This window comes from Falco biarmicus, chromosome 4, assembly GCF_023638135.1.
Source record: "Falco biarmicus isolate bFalBia1 chromosome 4, bFalBia1.pri, whole genome shotgun sequence".
Classification (NCBI taxonomy): Eukaryota; Metazoa; Chordata; class Aves; order Falconiformes; family Falconidae; genus Falco; species Falco biarmicus.
The window spans coordinates 14,632,916-14,653,783 of record NC_079291.1 but is presented as its reverse complement, the minus strand read 5'-3'; the positions used below and the strand labels follow the sequence as shown (position 1 = coordinate 14,653,783).

Here is a 20,868-nt window from a genome sequence, read left to right as displayed (position 1 = left end):
CCAGAAGTGTTCTGGTTTTAGGCAGCTTTTATTTAGGCACTATGTCAAAATTTGATCTTCATTTCTGAAGCTGTTTCTGCAAAAAAAAAGATACAACCACCTGAAATGAATGGAGATGCAAACTGAACGACAACTTCAGGTCACAGATGGTTTCCCCCCCTATGTTAACATGATTTTATTTGTGGATACAAAATAAATACAAGAATTGCCTATTAACTCCTAAGCTAAAATGAACAATATGTTTGCCTGCATAGCTACAGCTATGTATGCAGGTGTGATGTAGGACAGGAAAGTACATGAAAAGTACTTCCAGTACAGGTAACTCTGTCAGGGATTACCACTTATTTCATGATGCACAAGTGTAGATAAGAGTCTTATTTTGAAAGCTGAGGGGCTGGAAGACATATGAAGAGTAGCTAACTCTCTAGCCAGCAGTGCTTATCTGGAGTAAGACCACAAAAATCTAGGTGCAGAAAAGACATGCTACTACAAAAAAGTACAAAGAAAACATACACTTAATTCTGCACAAAAATTTAGAAAACTTTGTCTTTAGCAGAAGGACAGGACAATTGCTTTTTCCTCCTTCCTTTTCCCCAAGGTCACAGAAGCAGGATGAGTTACTGCCTGATGGAATATGTAAATGTATGATCTCATAGATTCTTATTGAAGATACTAAGCAGTAAGAGCTTTACTAGCTATTTCATGTGAGAGGTGGGTCTCAAGAATAAGAGTATAGAGTCTTATTGATGTGGTTAAGCTTTTTAAAAATGACAAATTAAATTCTCAATTTAACTTCTTTGGTAACACAAGCACCTTTTAAGAGAGTACTATTCCTGATTGCAAAGTGCATTACCTAAAGGAAAGACACATTTGTTATTGCCATTCACAGCTAGTGGCTACAAGTCTGGAGGATTTCCAATTTTATCACCAAGAAAAAAACCCTGTGCTAACCACAGCATTTATAATGCTTCTAAGGGTACCCACACATAATTGGGCAGCTGTTCACAGTTAGCAGCATAAATCTTTTGGAGAAAAAATGCACTGAGTATGCACAGATGGTTTTTGACCCATAGGGAGTGGGATAAAAATAATACAACTTGGCAAAAAAATCTCAATTATTTGTGAACTCTGGGAATAGTCTTCATATACAGCTTAGAATGACTGAGACAGAGGGACATACAATACAGGTATAAATAGTTTTCCCTCCTTGTGAGGAGTGTATGGGAGCTAAACCCATGCGGTTCTGAGGTGGCAGAAGACTCTTCCTCCACTGCACAGACCTCCCCTCTTGATGCCCAGTTCCTCAAATTCACAGTGGGCCCCACCAAACATTATGAACCCAGCACCTTCCAGGTCAGACTTCCCAACTAGAAAAAGCAAAGAGCATGCACATGGTGTGTGTGAGACCGGCAGAGTACAGGACAGAAGGTGACTTCACTCTTGGAGGTCGCAATGTCAGCATTGGCTGGAGCAAGTGACTGATTTCTGTACTTTGTCAAAGCTTGATGGTTGCACAAATACAGCAGGAGAAAACCTGAAGGCTCAGCAAATGCAGAAACAAATATGTATCAAGCCAAGCAGCAATCTTTCATTATTGATAATTAAAAAAAGTTCAAAGGTCCGCCTTTGTGAAAGTGCACCGTGCTCTGTTTAAAGGCTATCTTAAAGCAAGAAGTCACACTGTGGTAAAGACTTATGTGCATTTTATGATGGGGGAAAAAAGTAATAGGGCACAATAAGACTTACCAAGTGAAATGTGATTTCCCCTGTAATTCAGTATTGTTACCATTTAATAGAGACCAGAAAAAGAAATTCTAATGTAATGCTGAACAAAGATAGTCTGACTTAATCCAAAAATTTAACACTTAACCAAGATGAGAAGTTGTGAAAAAACTTTTGCTTACACAAGTTTTTTCCATTAAAAATAAAAATCAGTACAATTAGTTTTAAAATTTCACTTTTTTCCAAAGGGACTTTCACAGGTACTAATTCAATGTTGTTTATACTGAAGTTTAACAACCTTTTCAGATGAACATGTTTTCAAAAACATTTCCCAAACAACATTATGCTAAAAGGATTTTATAAACCCAACCCAGAGGGGGAAAAAATTAATCAGAAATCAGTCTCTGCTGTGTAAGTAAACATACAGTGGTCCTGAAGAGGATGGAGAAGGAAAGGCTGATGCTTGGAGGAGCTAAGGGATGTCCCAGCACGTTCCAAGGTCAGTAGATAGTTCAATGCTGTGATATGAGCTTGGGAGGGAGATGGCAGGGGCTGAAATGCCTGAGCAGCAGACACCTCCTGAATGTTACAGTTCAGCCTGATCGGAAAGCTCCTGCTCTGAAGCACAGTGTTTTGCATTTCAGCTAATGCTAACATAGAACAAAGCCAGAATCCTCTCCCTTCTCAGAAAACCAAAAAGGGCTAGTTTGTGATCTTCTGCAGGGGATCAGAGAAACACTCTAAGGGTCACCCAAAAGCAAGCAGCAGCACCAGCTGGAAAGAAAAAAAAGAGGCCCAAGCATGGGATAATCAGAGGGGCTTATTAGATTCCAGAACTGCCCAGACACATTGGGTTTATTATAATCATCATTCCTAATGGTTGCCTCAGTTTACTCCTAAGCCTGCTGTAGAAGTGTTGCGGGAAAGGCAAACCTCATTCCATCTGTCAACCAAGAAAACTCTATCACAACACACAGGAATGATCACCCTACTTAGACTATACAGGTCCAGGAACAACTTTCTCAATTTGCAAGTATGTGAAAATGTCAAAACGTTGGCAAGGCAGTATGAAAGGAAAAAATCACTTTCTTCTCCAGGAAAGAAAGACAGCAGATTAAACATCTGATACATTTTAAAAATAAAAATAGTATACTACTGAGACCAAGAATTAGTTGGAGTGGACTTGCTTTAGGCAGAATCGCTATATTAATAAAAGGGTTGCATAAATTTGAAATTATACTGAAAAATGAAGAGTAGTACATGCATTATTGAGTCAACCATCCAGGAGTCATAATGACAGGCTGGTTTTTGACATGATGTGACCTTTTCCTTCCTCAGTCATGGAGGCAAATCTTGGCTTGCAATCCTTTACTACCTCACATATTCATAAATTTGAGCCCTCTAATTACATATTGCCATCTTGCTCTCCCTTGTTTGACCACCACAAACCCTACATCTTTGCTGACTGCCACCAACCCAACGCAGGGGCTGTGATGGCCCACAGCCCTCCAAGTCTGCTCCTGCAACAGTAGTCAGTAACAGGGTGCAGAGCACGTGAAGTTCCAGTTACAGATTTGATGCAAGGGAAATTCTTCCCTAAACTCTGCTCAGTACCTAAGATTTCCTATCTCAGCTACAAGGGATGATGTTCTCACTTGCCACTTAAGTGCCCACACTTGAATAATCTTGTATATTTTTTATTAGCTTTCAATTCGTCACATTCACTGAAAGTTCCTTGGCTTTTGCAAAACTGAAAGGCTAAGTAAGTACAATCTACAATTTGTATGCTGCTTATTATGTGGAAAAAATGCTACATCCTTTCATATCCCCCTCCTTCCAGTTCAGGAGTCCCAGTATTTTTGCACACTATTTACATAATATTTATTCCTACTAGGGGACAACATTTGATAACTTCTCTTACCATGACTTGCCGAAGGTAGGTGGGGCCAAGCACAGGCAAGCATTTACATATTAACATTGAAAATAAAGCTGTGATATTCTGTCCTCATTCATTCCCTACAAGAATCCAAGCACTTTTCTGTGCTACTGCAACACACAAAGCAAAGGTTTTAACCATGCTGACTGCAGCAAGATTTCTATAATAACAGTACATTAATACTACTTAGCACTTTACAGCCATAGCATTTAACTTTTCAACCACTGACCTCCAAGAGCTCAGCATCATTAAATCCATTCTGCACATGGGGAAACCTGAGACTTGGAAACTTCCCCAAGGTCACTTGACAATTGGGTGAACAGCTAAAACTGGAATCCAGAGCTCCTACAACACAGATTAGTCCTTCAGGTACTCACCCATACACTCACTTCCGAGGCTACTAGATCTAGAAAAGATCACCTAATTAGCATTTGTATTTAGCTGTTTTAATAGACCTCTTTCCTACTCTCCTGTTCAACTCCATTTTTAGATACTTAAAGTTGAGTGCAGCACTGCAGTCTGCTCTATGTTATGCAAGTACAGCTTTATTCTGCCTAGCAGAATTGAAATTCTTCACAGTGCATACTTCAGAAATAATTAAGACAGATCAGGATAGCAAAAAACCCAACAGAGATCAACCTGCCAAAGCAACCAGTTTGCATATTTCTCTCTCTCCTTCTCCAGCCAGGGAACAACTGAATAAACCAAAGACTGTTCCTGGCTCTTGTACAAAATTCAAGCCATTGCCCTTGCTGTTCATGGGTACTGTAAGCAAAAGGATATGGTGTCTGTGATCCACTGTGATTCTAAAGCACGGTAAGGAGAGGCAGATCAAGAAACAGGATACAAAACGGAGACAGTTGTGGGAGGAGGGGGAAGGACTGGAATAGAGCAGTAGCCATTTTTGGAAGGAATTGCATCAATTTCTAAAAGTACATACAGCCGAGAAGACATTTTTCACTGTTATTTACTTAAAATTAATAAATCCCTTAAGTGCAGTACGAATGAGATCGTCCAGGGTTTTTTTTTAAAGCAGAACAAGACCCATGTGGGTCTAGTAACAACAACATGCACATGGGCAGAGCTAAAACATCATCCTTTCTGCTACGCCACACAGCAAGTGAACATTCCTATACAATTCTGTCTCAGAAGGAAAAAACACATTTCCTGGCATTTCCATGACAAAATCACAGCTTCCAAGCTCTGTAGTTCTCTCAAATGTCAGACAAGGACCTCTGGCAGCAGAAATACACAACTCTCATGAAAGTATTCACAAAAGTCCAAGCTATGGCTGAGAGACTTCCTAAAAGACATTTCAGCTTCGTTTTACCAGACGCTTTACCTGCTTGAAAGCAAAACAAGATTGCTAAGCAGCACTGTGTCTTCATTAGCTTTCCACAACCAAGTCCTTAAACCAACTCTTTTGCTATGGCTGAATGCATCAACAAATACAAGGTTCAATTAACTAGCAGTACTTCTTTTTCACAAGTACCATCCCAAGGTTTTGCTAGATTTTGGTGTTGGGGTTTTTTTCCCCCATGAAGATTGTAAAGAGTTTTACACTAAAACTTGCATCAGCTAAGCAGAAGTGATGTAACCTTGGGCAGGCTAAAATCACACCTATCATCAACTTCACCATGTTTCCACAAAAATATGCTTTGTTCTGCTAATCTTAAAGCACATTACAACGAATGGGCCCTCCAAACAAAACCATCTGAAATATAAAGATTTTATTTAGGGCTGTTCCTGGGGCTTGCAAAGCTCCAGTCTGAAGGGTGTTCTGCCTGCCCACTGAGCCTAGATTTTTATTTTCTGTTGCAATTTTCATGTTATCAGAGCACTGCTCCATTTTTACGTTAGCACTAACCCAAATACATGTTAGCCAGAGCCAAATGTATTTGGCTCTGCAGGTAGAGTAGATCTTAATAAACCTTCTCCAAGTCTCACTGTAATGTACATTTAAAAAAAACCCTAATGCATATCTAATTAATCTAATTCTAATTAATTTTCAAGTTCCAGTAAGACAATTACATTTGCTACTGATGCAAATTGTTAGTCTAATTAGAAGCCCACCTTTCAACTGGGCACCACAATAAACTCAAAAGAAAATGTAAAAACATTCACAAATAACTCTGGATTAGAGTCTATAAAGATAAATTATATGCTCTTTCTTTCTGTTTTTTAAAGCAGCAGTCAAACTAGGAGTATGGAAACAAACAAACAAAAAGAGCAGCTCTCAAACATTCAAATAAATCTGTGCTGCAAACAACCAGTGGGAGAATTTTTGGGAGCCATTTCGAGTGACTCAGAACACTACTCTGACCACATGAAGTCACAGTGTATGCAGCCTGGCTGTGTTTTTTATTAGTTAACATTGTTAAGGAGAAAAGGAGAAGTGCCTGGGTGTCTGTCTCTTAATAACTATCATTAGCAAAGAACTATCAACAACAAAGCAGCTCTTACCAAACAGAACAAGGTCTTCCTGCAGACCAGGCAGTGCCCTCATACTCACAGCCTGGCTCAAGGGGAGCTCTGCAAGAGGCCACTGGTGATGAACCGTCGTCATCTGAGCAAGGGTTTTGAGAACATTGAGAGAATCACACAGCAGATGGATGTGAAGGCAAGAAAGGATTAGGTCTCCATGCTCCCACTCAGAGACAGAAATCTTTTGATATGCAGACAGCGAGACCATTCCCAAGAAGAGAACCAGGCATGCAGGGGTATTCACAACCCACAGTCATGAAAAGCTGAGGTGGACAAACAGATACTTGTGTGTCTTATCTTGGACGGGACTCTACATACTCCTCCTAAATAGTAGTAAAATGTGATTGGTTTTGAAAACCTGCAAAAATACACATTTTTAATGGCTGACACTAGGTGGATTTTTTAGTACAAGTGTTGAACTGGAAAGCAGCGTATCACTAGCCTGGTGTCCTGGGATATGGCTTCTTTGGGACTGGAAAAAGAAAGTGGTCTCAGCCAAATGGAAAGCATGTCCTATTTCTAATAAATGAGCAAAACTACCCCAATCTCACACCCACCCCCATCTGGCACCAAAAGCGTTAATCCAGAGGGCAAAGAACTGTGCCTGGAATCTACTTAGTCAAGAGGACTTCAGAGTTACAGACCTCAGCAAGCTGCCTAAACACATTGTCTGATGGATGTCTAACAAGGAGACACTGCACAAAGCTTTGGAAGAGCCAATGCACTATACAGAAATTAAAAACTTGGAATTAATAATATACAGTTTTATCATAACACACTTAAAAATTAAGAAGATTCCTATATGAGAGGAAAACCCCCCTAGAACATTAATCACAGCATCCAGAGAGAAATCTAAACTAAAATGCATTAGGAGAATGTGTGCTAAATCTGGAAAATTGGGAAATGGAAGGAAGGTTCTCCAGTTCCTCACAAGATCTATACAGACATTACTGTAAATACATTTCTCAGTACTGAGATGACTCTTCTAACTTTTAAAAGATGCATTGTAACAGGAGATGTGCTTTAAAGGAGTTCAAACACCAAAGTGTTCACTAGCTTATTGATGAGTTTTCTGCTTTTGGAAGAAGCAAAGACTAACTTTTTGGCCCAATTTTCTATAAATGTTCTATATTTCAAATGCTGACCTGCATATTTGCTCCCTGCTAAACGTTAATGTAGGTCTCTGCCTTGGAAGATGAAAACCAACTTCCACAGAACAGGTATCTCCACTAGGGTCATGGCCTTGATAGACTTAAACAGTCTAATTTTCTTCAGTGTTGAGAGCACCTCTGTGCAGGAATCTACCAGGAGACAATTTACAACCTGCCAAAGCTGGCATCACTCTTTTGGAGGAAGATAATTGGAAATAGTATAGTCTAATGAAAAGGGTACAGCTCCCAGAAGGATTTTACATCCAAACCCAAAGGATGTTTTATACAATGTATTGCTTTAAAAAAAAATTAAATATTTAACTATCCCCAAGTCATTGGTTCTGATTCCCACAACATACATAAACTTTTCAGAATTTTCATATGTGCAGATAAATAAAATGTATCTTCCAAGTAATTCACCTAACTAGAGTCTCAAGCACCAATATCTAAGGTGAGCCATCTTTACAAAAACAATTTATGCTCAGAATGCTTTATAGCCTTTTGTACAGAAAGAAACTACTTCTCACATCAGAGGACTGGTTGACATATTCTAAACACATACTAGAAATAAAACTCGGGTTTATTCAAGCACTGCTCTAGAGCAGAGCTGAACAGCACAAACAAATCATTATAGGAAGCCTGAACTATATATACTTGTACTTTTCCAGTTTGTCCAAGCTCTTTCAGCGCAGCAGAGAACTACAACATTAACTCTTGTAGAATTAAGCAAAAACAGAGAGAGAGGGAGAAAAAACCCAGGACAACCTGAAAATGCAGTCCTCAGATATTTCTAGCTTACTCTCTATTGTGCAGTAAGATGTGCAGACAAGCAGCAGTTAAACTGAGAACCACCTCCACTACTTGTGCTATTTTATTAAAGGAAAAAAAAAAAGAATAAGAAGAGGAGCTGGGGAGGGACAGGAGAGCACAGTCCATGCTCCATCTGAGGGATAAACCACTGACAAAGCGACAGGAACTCATAACACACTGTAGTATTTCCCCCTGGAAGAAATACTGATGGGTAGTTAAAAAAAAAAAAAAACAAAAACACAGCACCCCACAAAATGCAAAAAAGCTCCCACCAAACCAGAACACCTCAGCAGTCCCTGGGGAACGCCAGCCCCTGCTTCCCCTACAGGTATCTGTAAGTTGCACAGTCCAATCAATAAACCAGATCATAAAAAGATTAGCAGCAGTGATAATTCATTTATTCACTGAAAAATAACTCAAGCTGTCTGTCAGGTCTCATAAATAAAGAAAATGTTTATAACTGCGTTACAGGTGGGTGACTGTGGGGGCTGTGCAGGATTATGGGAAAACCACTGACTTCAAAGGTCAAAAATAGCATTTTTATAATAGAGCTGCAGATTTTTCTTCTGAAATTAAACTCTTCCGAGACATTTTTTGTTGAGTCAGCAAAAACTATTTTAAGTGCAGTTCATCAGCATCCACAAACCTACCTGTGGATGCCTGTTCTGCTACCCGTACGGGTGAGCTCAGGAGAAGTGGAAGAAAGAGGTGTAATATGAACCGGTTGAATGACTAAAGCAGAAACAAGCACTGGCTCCACAGTGCTCTGTTGCTGGAGAAGGTAACTCCTGTCGTTCCTCTGCCTCCTCACTAGGGGAAAGGGGATGTGCATAGCTTTTCCAAGATAAAAGGCAGAGCAGGAACCATGGAGAATACAACCTCCTTCGGGTTCCAAGGCTGGCATGTGGAAACACAGTGTCATCTGTCTGGGATCCCTATGGCTTTAAAGCCCTGTGTCAAAGGGTGCACACTTCATTCACAGATACTACGTGAAAGCTTAAACTTCAAGTGGGTGTTGATGGGAAACAAGTGGGAGCGATAGTGTCTTTGGTGAGCACAGGAGTATCATGCAGCACTGGAAAGGGCCTCAGCTCACCTTCATCCTGTGTTCTCCACTAACGGGAAAGATGAAGAATAAACTGCCATCCTTGTCACATTTGCTCAGCTACTACTTCAGTCACCAATGTTCAAAACTAAACTATGAGGAATCAAATTATTTCATTCACCCTTCTTGTCTGAGTAAAAGGGCCTTGGTCAGTGCTATGCCACCACAGCTAAGGCTACTTTTGGAACCTGGCCTGCATTGCAGACAAAAGAAGGACTACCACAGCCACCATCCAAGAAATGGCCCTTTTGCTGCTGTTACATGTTTGCTCGAATTTGCTTTTTTTTCTCTGGTGCTGTCTTTAAATGTTATGGCTCTGTTAGCCTCAAAAGGGTGAGACAGTAAATCCCTGATACTCTCTGAAAACAGAAGCCTGGCAGCATATTCTTAACAGATGTTAAGAATTATAACAGGTTGCACTGCTATCTTCTCTGGTTATTTGCCAAAGTAAGCACAAAGCATCGCCACCAATAAGCTGGCAATTAGAAAAGCACTCCAAAACACAGTCACAGCTGGATGATCTATTCACCAATATTCTTTCTTCCACTCCCCACCCATCAGTGGGATTTGCTGCAAAATGATTAACTGCCTTACCACCATCTGCACTCAGGTTCCATTAGCAACCCAGGCATTTCAGGAGATCCCAGCCCTGCTCAGGCTAAGTCCAATTAATGCTTGCTGGTTCATCAGTCCAGCTAAGCAAGCCTGGAAAATGGAACAGATAATCAAACACTCTCGGAACAAATTAACCTCTACAAAACCCAGGCACGTCACACCTCAGGAACAAATCAACCCTTACATAAACAGGTCCTATCCCACCAGTGTTACCTACTGACAAACACAAGGAAAAGGTCAAGTCAGGCCACAGCTGCTTTACACAGGTTGCTGAACAATAGGCCTTTACCTTGTTTGCTGGCAGACACTGCAGATCCAAGCCTTCTCCTTTTTCTGGTAAGAACTGCAGCTCTTGCAGATGTTGTACTTGCAGTCTTGGCACTGTCGCTTGCTGTTGATAAGAAATGTGAAAGGGGAACAGCAGCGAATACAGCAGTGCTCGTTGAACTTCTGCTGCTTGGAAAGGATGCTGCACTTGTTACCCTCTTCATCCAACCTCTGCTTCATTTCACTGGAACAAAAAGCAAAAGAGCAAAAATGTAACCACAATTTCAATGGGAAATACCCTCTTTGCCTTCCTCCTCTTTCCGCATCTTCATGTTATACTCTTTACACAACTTTTGCAGGTGTGAAGTGGATGTCAGAAGTGCATATTCCAAATCTAGAACTGGGAAGGAAAAATTCCTGTATTCCTGGAGTCACCCATGGCTGATCCACTTAAACTCTTTAAGTCACAAGCCAGGGCAAACAGTCTCTCCTTCACTCAGCTCCACTGAGACAACCCTCAGGAGAGCCAGGCTGCTGCTCCAGGTACTCCAGCTGTGCAAAGCCATAGCATCATTTGAGAATTCTGGGCTACTTTCAGAACACTTTATGAATAAAAAAGTCAAGTCTATGAAAGTCAAAAGGTTTGGTGCACAGTAATAAAAATTCTACTGATCAACAGTTTTGAAAACAAAAGTGTTAAGTTTGCTTTGTTCTGACCATTGGGATCATAGTATGCATAATAGCTCCGATTTGTCAAGTAAGGTTAATCACATACTTCATTTCAGAGAGATCTGGGTGTTTTACCCGTTAGGGCCAATACCAAGCCACCTGTCAGCTGTTCATGAAAGTGTTTGCAACCCCCCTACGGTTTTCTGTGTTCCAGCAGAAGAGCTCACGTATTAAAAATAAGTTATAAAATAAAACAAAACATAAAATAAAATAAATCATGTGTGCAGTATTCAGTAATGTGCTATCTCCTATTTTACAGTGCTTTTGATATTTTAAAGATTAAGTAATATATTCCATGATAGGTGTAATAAAAAACATCCAGAAGGAACACTTGTGTAAGTAGACGAGCCTGCAAACTCATCACACAGTTTCTGGCATGTACAACTAGCATCTATGTTAAGAGAAAAAAAAATTAGGATTCATGAAAAACATGTTAAATGAAAGCTTACAGAACAGTGTGCATGTACAGATATTAATTCTTTCTATTTCTCATAATTAGTGGTGGCCACCTTACTATTTCCAATTGCTGATAAGAACCACTTATAACACTAGAGTAACACAAAAGTCTAAACAAAACTTAAAGGTACCAGAAGAGATAGACTAAGCTGCAGGAAGACAGAGTCATGACACACCTAAATTCATGCATTAGTATCTTGCTCCCTGAAAAAAAGAATACATTTATTGCATGTTCAGGAATTCAGATAAGATCATCTATAAGCATCATTATGAGCCAAGCCTGGAATGTTATAAAGACTCATATTACCAGCCTATAGAACTCCTTTGCCATTTCTGCCTCAGATTTATAAGTCAAAATAAAACCAGTCTATTTCATGGAAGTCTGACAGGTCAATTCTAAACCTCAAGTCAAAAAGGCAATTAAGGCAGTGATCTAAAGCACATAATTTCTGAACTTGCACATACATCATATTTAGCCATATTCCGATATATACCTTTTATAAAGGTAAGACTTCAAAACAATGTTATGTTTCTGCTGTTTTCCCCTGTACAAAGGTTTGGCTGTCTTAGACCAGCTGCTTAAACCCAAGTAAACACTTTTTGGAGTTTCATGTAAATAATCTTTATGATTTTTGTTCAGATGGTAAAATTTACTAGGTTTTCCACATTTTTACAGAATGTTGATGGTGAAAAAGGTAAGAGATTATAATGTAAGAGAGGAAATGTCTGAATTACGCAAGTCAAACTGCCTTCTTCATGTAAACCAACAGAACTATCCCACAGATTAAACAGCATGGTTAGACCAGCTTGTCTTATCTTCACTACTCCCGCCTACTACAGTACCACATGAACAACCTTTCTAGCGGAATGGGAAAGGAAACAAGCTGTTCCCCATGTCACTCCCCCATCCACAGCACATAGCCTGTGCAGCAACGGAGCGAAACAGAGCAATGCTGCTGCACAGGAGGTCAGGCAGGAACCCCAGGTCCCAGAAGAGAGGCTGCTGAAGGTAAGAGCTATGTGATCCAAGGAGGGTTTCTGGCACAGAGAAGTGTCAGCAGCCCAAGATGTGGCAATCTTTGCTTCAGGCTGGAGACCCCAAGCAGCAGATGCTGGCCTCCCTGTAAGATGAGAACTGCTAAGGAGCCAAGGTCAGGAGGAGCAGTGAAAGAAGAGGTTTTTGTCCTCGTGCAGCTGTATTATCCCCCAGAATTAGTAACACCAATATTTGGTAGTATCAGCCTGCACACTCAACATTGGCATGCTCAATGGCATTTTGAACCCTCATTAGGGCTCTTATGCATGATAGCAAGATAAACCACAGACGCAAAGCCACCTATTCAAGCCCTACAATAATGCTCACACAATACGAAAACAGGCAGTTTCATTCACAACAGAGCTAATAAAGCCTGATACCTAGGAAAAGCTGAGCACACACTGAAGCCTTTTCATCAGTACAGGCATTAATTACATCTCTCTCCTGTATCTGGTTGCCAACATTCATTACAGTGGTAGAACCTTAATATCATTAAGGCATCTGTCTCACTGTTAAATAGGATTAAAACTGGCTAACAGATTCAGGAGGTCAATGGGATAGGGTTGGACAGGCTGGCAGAGAGTGCGAGCACGAAGTCTCATTTCCACAGGAAACCAGGCAGAACAGAAGCGAAAGCAATGCACATCCTTCCCTAACAAATTAATGCCCTCGTGCACTACCTGCCAAAGGCTATTCTAGCTTCCATCAGAAGTCAAATGGCAAAAAGGACTGTCAACAGGACTTGACAGCTGAAGCCAAAAGGCTACTCTGCACACCCCTTCCTTGCAAGTATAAAAAAGAGTTTCATATGAAGGCAAAGTAGTGCACAACACTAGTAAGCAACTCAATCTGCATGGTTTGAGGAAAACTACATAGTCAAAGGGAAAAGCTGGCTCTGGTTTACTCCTGCCAACAATGAGAAAACTTCACTTGCACATGATTTCAGCGAGATGATTACCAGCAGCAAGATGATTAATCTGAGCTCCAATCTCAATACACTGGGAAAGTTCGTTGCACTGCAATTTAAGAGGTACAAGTCCCAGTTCAAGGCCTCCTTAGTTTGCAAGCCTCAGACTTTACCTTCAAAATGTTGAAACAGCTTGGTGCGAGAACATTGCAGCAATGGTCTAAGGAAAAGGGAGCAGGCAACACCACTGATCCTCTCACGGGGTGAAACTTGCTTCCAAAAGGATGACACCCACCTGTGCAGGAGCAGACTTTTTCTAAGAGGCAGGTCGAAACACACAACCATAGCAAACCCCCTCCTCCCCATGCAACACTGTTTACCTCAACAAAACACATAGGAGAGGGATAGGACAAAGAAAAGAGGGAGAACGCGTGTGCACTCATGGATGCTTTCTTTCCCCAGCATTACCTCCCCAAGGAGGGAATGCAATGCATTTATAGGTGTATATATATAATCAGTATACAAATAAAGCAAGCAACAAAAAAAGCCTGCACAAAAAATTTCCCTTTTGGGGAAAGGACAGAAGAGCAGGAACCACAAATGACAGAATTTATTCACATCACTTAAGTCACAACTGACTGTGCTCAGCTATTATGGTTATGTGTAACATAGTAATGAGGATCTCTGGCAAAGAGAACCCCTGCTGTTTGAATGAATCTCAGATTGGATTTAATTTTCTTTTTCGAGTGGCTGCATTTCACTGATTGCCTATAAATACAAAAGCAGCAAAGAATACTCCACAGATATCCAGCATGTCTGTCACCAAAACTAATCCTGTCAAAGAACGTTTTATTGGACTGTAAGTTCCAAAATATATAGATGCATATTTAGATTTTTCCAGAGGCTTGTATTAATTAACCTACAACAGTTTGCATAATAAATATGTAATTAATTTAAGTCAATGTTTTGGGTGATAGACTCCTGACACATAATCCTACAGAAAGTCAGGTTAGGAATACTTTCCAGCACACTGTTTTGAATGCAGGTTTTGCTATTATATTCTGAGGGTAAACAGTCGTCTGCCCCTCTTCACTGCCCCTCTTCACCGACTATGTTTTTGCTGTCTTTTTTTTTTAAAAAAAAAAAAAAATTAAGTAGCTTTAAATAGCTTTCATTGTCATGGTTTGGGTTTTTGGTTTTTTTTAGTGTCTTAGAGGACTTTAACCAAAGTACAACATTCTGCTTTGCTAGTTTGTACAGTGGTTTACAAACAATACGGTAGGTCAGGCATCATGTTATGCTGAAGACAGGTACTGCACAGCACACTGCAAGGGAAGACACCACTGAAACGTGGCTGGTGGGTTGTGCAGGCATGCAGCATGCCTCGCTGCATGACTGCTCTGCAACAGCTGGGCAACAGCCTCTCTGAAATACTCTGACAAGTCATCTTTGGACTCTGAATTGGCAGCCCCTTTTGTTTCTCCACATAACACTGCTTCGGACTTGTAAGTGCAGGATGAAAACTGGCAAACTGAAGCAACAGGATTGTTTTCCTTGCTCTTCACTGCCAATGATTTACAGTCCAAAGTCACCAGTTTTTCACATGCTTCAGTTTATCTGCCATACAATAGCAATAACAGTAAAAGTTATAATGGCAATAGTAAACTTGTCTGATCTAAATATATAAATATAAATGCATACAGAACACCTCTACAGCATCTTTCATTTAGTGACCATATAGTCCTCTCCACTGCTGTTATTGCAAGCAACATATTTACAACTCATACTCACAGCAAATGACCCTCAAACCTTTTTTTACCACAAGTCCTGATTGCCTTATCTAGATAAAATTCTGTTTCAAGCCACTTGTACAGTATAGAGCTAAGTGAGTTCCTACTTATTAGCAAGCAGGATAAGATGTATTTGGTGCGGGACTGTAATACTGACTGCTCTATGCTTTGGATAGGCCTGTTCTGGTGGGATACAAGAGGACTGAGGCATTTTCCCTGTATGATTGCAATGGCCTCAGCTTCAAAAACAGGCTAGCAGGTTCAAACACAGTTCTTCAACATTTGCCTGCACAATGCCTTCTCCCCTAACACATTTCTTCAAAACTGGTTATCATATATAATTGCACCTCCTGAATACAGAAATACAAGCTTTTTTTGAGAAAAGCCTTTCTGCTTTTTTTCCAAACTCTTTTATTAAAGTTAGCCTTTTTTTTTTTTTTAAACTGGCAGTGCAATAAAGATGGTCGTTTATCTGAGCTACACTTTGATATTCACAAAGCTCAATGGCTGTAATTATCGTATATCTTAATAACCGAAACAAATCCTAGATGGCCCTGCACACTTCCCTGCAAAAGGCCTTACTGTGATTACATACTCAAGGGCTGGGAGCAGGTGGAGCTACAACCTCAAACTGTGAAGTCAACAGCAAAACACGCTGGCAACTTGCCATAGTACGATAATACCGTGAGGTTTAAAATAAAGCTGGAAAGAAGTCTATGATGTGTGTTTGACAAACAGGTTAAAAAAAGTCATTGCTACATGTGTAAGCCTAGGATGGTCAAACTCCAAACCTCTCCATCGGGGGCAGCAGTGGAAGGGAATTCAGAGAAACAACAGGACTGAGGGCCATGGTTCATATTACAATATAAAGCTAACAAAACCCACCTGTTTTCCATATAGAAAGGAACACGGCTCCTGGTGGAAACCTGACAGTTGGCTTGATTCACTCAGTTATTTGTGTAGCAGAGCTACCATGACTTTTTTTTTTGCCAACAGATCAGCAGTTGAAACATTTTCCTGGGATGTGGAAGCTTTATTGAGGTCTCCGCTCTTGTCAAAAGAGACTTAACATCCTGACCACCAACTTAGTCATCAGGTTGAGTGGCCGCCTCAGGCATTGTTCCTCATCTTTGGTAAGATTACCATAAGGTTATTTACAAATATTCACTGGAGCAAGTGATACTCAGAGCAAGATGGAAGCATAACCAAGCAGTCAAGGCACTCACAAGGCCAGGACACCTTCCTTTAGTCTTGCCTTAGGAAACATTCAGGTATTCCACAGACAGCAGTACCTCACTAAAAATCTGCCACCCCTCTGGGAGGTGGCAGATGAGGTGAGGATGTGCCCAGGTGGTTCAAGAGTCCAGGTTGGGGAAGATTCCCCAGCTGACCTGTGAAAGTAGCCTTACACAGAGGCATTTGCGAGATAACAACGGGACCACTACCTCTGGCAGCAGCAGAGACAGCCCTCTGGAAAGGATGCAACATGTATCAGTCAGCTACAATGCAGCACGCCATGCTCCAAGACAGAGTCTGTATAAGCAAGTCTGTCTGCCAGGCTCCCCAAAACTCAGCACTCTGCTCTCCCCTGTGGAAACATGTCCAACTATCAGGCTGTAGCCATCTTACTCTCGCCTCACACCAGTCTCCATTTCAGGCTGGCACCTGCCAGTTTAAAGCCAAAGTTCACTGGTGAAGTTCCCATTTGCTCTGTTGCTTTCTTGGGTGATGGACAAATACATTTTTTCCTACTGTATTTTGTTTTTACTGTTTCCACCTTTTATCTTCTCCAACAGAGAGTAGAGGTTAAAACTATTTTAGTGCCTGCACAGGAAAGGAAGAAAACGAAGAAGAAAACGGGGGGACAATGTTCCTAGGAGTTAAAAAAAATAAATCTCATTTCATTCACATCACTCCTTCCTGCAGAAAAGTTATCAAAGACAGGTAGAACTTTCTCCTTCTACTACAGATGAGAGCTTCTGCTTCCCGCCCTCTTAAATCAAACTATTTTCATAAAATAAGCTACCTTTTGTCCACCTGGCATTAGAGCCTTTTGTCCTTCAAATACTAGTGACCAGGCAGCATACACATACAAAGTGCTTTTCTTAGGGGACCAGTGTTCTGCTCAGCTGTGTAACTGGTTGTCTCTTCTCCACATTTGTTCGCACTATCTCACCTCTCAGACTAGATTCAGATCAATCCATGAAGATCACCAATTTGTCTTAAAACTGGTTTTAATCTTAGTCTGACCACTGTTAATAGCCTTAAAACATTTTTTCCCTCCACAGAAGAGAATGCCTTCAGTCGCTCTTCTGGCCAGGCACTCTTCATACTCACTGACACAAACAAGCTACTGAGACATTTTGCTTAGCTCAAGATCTGGTTTTCTACACAGTCTGGGGAGCGGGTGAACAAGTTCTGCTGTGCCTGTTCCCAGCCTTTCAGAGCAGTCATTTTCATCAGCTGCACCTCGTGTTTTTCCACTCCCACAGTCAGTCCAAGCCTAGTCTGTTAGGGTGGGAGTTTCCTTAGCATACAGAGATCAGCTGAAAACACAAGTTCCACCAATACCCTCTAAGCCATCATGTTGGAGGAAAAAGGGCTTTTCCTATTCAGAGGCTGCAGTGTACACAGTATTCCTGTCTCTGCTCTCCTTAGACCTCCCAGATGTGCACCAGACACTGGAGTGCGGGTAAAGCTCCTTCAATGTGTGCAGAACTTGTCAATCTTACTCCTTGGCTACTAACACAGTGAAGAGTCACAGGCTGAGCGTGACTGAAATTTCCTTCCCATTCACTTGTTTTGAATTTGAAGTTCAAGGTCCCAAACTGTGATTACTAGAAGTGGTTCCCACCTCCCAATCCTCCTGACTCCCAGAAGCAGACCAACCAGGTTAGTACAATGCTGCTAAATTTAGGGAAAAACCCTCAGTGGAAGGTTTATAGCCCCTCTCCAATCCATGTGCAGGAGTCAACTAGCCAGAACTGTAAAGGAGAGCTGCTCACCATCTTATCCCTTCCATGGCCTCTATGCCTCAAACTGTAGCACGGTGCAAATAGCGACAAAGCTACAGGCCGACAAGGTCATATATCATTTACCCCTGTTATGCACAGTAAGAACCAAATCCTCCCAGCAGGCATATGCCTCCATTGTTACTTACTCTCTAGGGGTTCAGTGCTCATTTCTTTTTAAGCTGCCTCTTCTTCTCAGGCAGTTTATTCTTCTCCATTGGGATGGGCACCTAACACAACTCTAGTCCCAGGCCGTGCTTCACCATCAGCACACATACCTTTTGTTTCTCTTATGTCTTTGCTAAATTGTCCCTGGTGAAACTCTACTTGTTCCCTTTTAAAAAAGTAGAGCACAGTATAGTATTATGCTCTTTTACAGCAAATGCCAAATTAACTCATTATCTTCAAATGATGGCCTTTTCTCTAGGCTCCTATCAACAGTCACAACTGTGCCTCATGCCAGATTTAACACTCGGTACATCTATTGGTATTCTACACGTTGCTGGTGCTGTCAAAAAGCCATGCTAGTACACATGCAAACACACTGCTTGCAGTTGGGGAGCCTTCGAGGAACACACACCACTTTAATCTCTGCAGAGGGATATCGATACAGCAGCCATAGCGGACTTTCAGGGAGGATTAGACAGCAGGGAGTGCACCATAAGTGAGCAGGGGGAAAGTAATATAAAAAACAACCCAAAGCAAAACACAAAGTCTTCTGGGGGATACAGAGGGATGGGACACCTCAGCATTCAAGCATTAAGAGGCTCATAAATAGTCATGAGTAAGTCGCTTGTGTCAAAAATCAGGAAGATTAATATTTCACAGTACAATTACTCCAACAGCAATTGCATTCTTTTAAGATCTTACTAGCATCTCTTAAGGGTTTTTTCTCCTCAGCTTTTTATTTCTACAAAATTAGATTTCTATAAAATTAGCAGCTAATCCTATCAAATCTCATTTTTAAATTTTTCTTTCCTTCTCTTTTCAAAACTAGGAGCAAATACTGATGGTACTGCATATATGCTGACTAATGATCTGGTCCCATTAAATTCTTTACAACTGTTGTCATAGTCTTGCCCTTTTGTTGCTTAACTCAGAAGGCCTACAATGTCATCCTGTTGACCTTAAAAATCAATGCTAACAATTCAGCGACTGCTGTGCATTCAGCCCAAACACTACGTCCAACAGCACATACCATGTGGGTACCAACGGTAAGAACCCTGACAGGGAAACAGAAAGGGACGTACGAACGGTGAACTGAGTGGCATGCAGCTTCAATGCCATCAGAGGTCTCACAGGACAGCAAAGCATTTAGGAGCTCAGGATAACCTTAACTAAGCATAAAAGTAAGTTAAGTGAGGTAAAACAATAAAATCCTATTTCAATACATTTTTAAATAAGCCTTTGCAACAACAATGTGGCAATTAAACGGACTCAGTATTACCCTACTGACATATGCCATCTACCTCAAATGATGTTTCTTGGGGCTAAATAAATGAACACTAGAAGACAGATGTATACCTTCCCTTTAAAAATTATAATCGTCCTTCTAAAATATCAGACAGCACTATAAAAAAAATTTACCAGTTACCTGCACAAAAAAGTATCACAGATTCTGGGGACAATCACTTTCTAAAAATAAAGAAATCCAGCACAGTAGAAACACTGTTGCTGGTCTGGGTTTGTTATTTTGGGGTTTTTTGTTAGTTTGTTAGTTTTACATTTGCAAGCACTTCTGATACCGGGGAAAAAACTGCATTGACATCTTCGTATTTTTTATTAAATACCATAAAATACATTTGTGAAGACCAACTGTGGAAGCTTCGCACTAACCACAGTTGAGCCAGTTAAACTGCTGACAGAACCAGAAAAAAGCCAACATACTCAACACTTACCTCTGTCTAAAATATGCGTATGAGGCACTGCATTTGCTAGAGAGAGAATAGATTCAGCCAGCATCAAGATAGTTGTGGTTCACTTGCCCCAGACCAATGCTTGTTGCACCAGGCTCTATCCTAATCTGTCAACAATTTCATGCTCAGGTGAAGCAGTTCCCCAAAATGAATGACTGCTGCTGTATTACTCCATAGACACCATGCTAGTGGCTCTTAAGGGAAGTTTCCTTTTCTGTTGCTGGCACAAGTACTGTCAATCAGCGTCTATCTTCAGTTGGAACTGACTGGCATGTCAGAGTGTAGATAAATGAAATAAATAATATGCTGGTATTATTTTAAATTCCTCCTTCTCACTTTGTAAACCTGCAAATTTTCAAGAGACTTATATTCAACCCCATTTTCTTTTGTCATGTTGGGTATCACAGGAGCAGACTGTGCACCACATTTAACTGATAGGCTTTGAAATCTCCTGCATGCAAGTGGAGCAGCGAGGGAGAAGCAGGCCCTGAATTATAGAGCAGATATTCTGGGGAGCTCTGGGGACATCAGAAATCTCCACATGAAAGCTGAAGTGATCTCTTCCAAGAAGCAGTGCTGTATGGACTCCTTTGCCCTCCCATTCTAACACTGCCACATGGTACATGTGAAAATAAGTCTAGGTTTTAACACACTTTGTTTCCTCACTCGTTTATCTTGTCTGCCCTCCTATCTCAGGTTAGAGACTGCTCTGCAGCCAGGCATGGTGTTCTGAGGTGAAATACTTCATCGGTATTGAGAACAAGCACTTCTGCTGCAGGCGCAGGACCTTCTGGTTAAATCCCGGGTTTAACTGATCCATTGAGAAGGGCCAAAAGGTGTTCTTCCATGTTGGACATCAACTGCAAGTAATGAGAAGCTATAAGGTTTTCTCCCTTTCTATTACATCCATACTGAACCACTGACCATTACTAT

The 20,868-nt window shown here is 40.9% G+C and overlaps 1 protein-coding gene across 5 annotated transcripts in view; it reads right to left on the bottom strand.

Moving 5' to 3' along the window:
- MYRIP (myosin VIIA and Rab interacting protein) overlaps positions 1–20,868 on the bottom strand; it is a 237,312-nt gene that overhangs the window by 113,161 nt on the left and 103,283 nt on the right. For all 5 annotated transcript variants that reach the window (XR_008821849.1, XM_056338718.1, XM_056338716.1 and 2 more), the window contains exon 3: positions 10,113–10,334. Coding sequence is in view for 4 of the 5 variants with exons in the window: in XM_056338718.1 (XP_056194693.1) it covers positions 10,113–10,334 (222 nt within the window). In the remaining variant the exon portion in view is untranslated. The remainder of the gene's footprint in view (positions 1–10,112; positions 10,335–20,868) is intronic.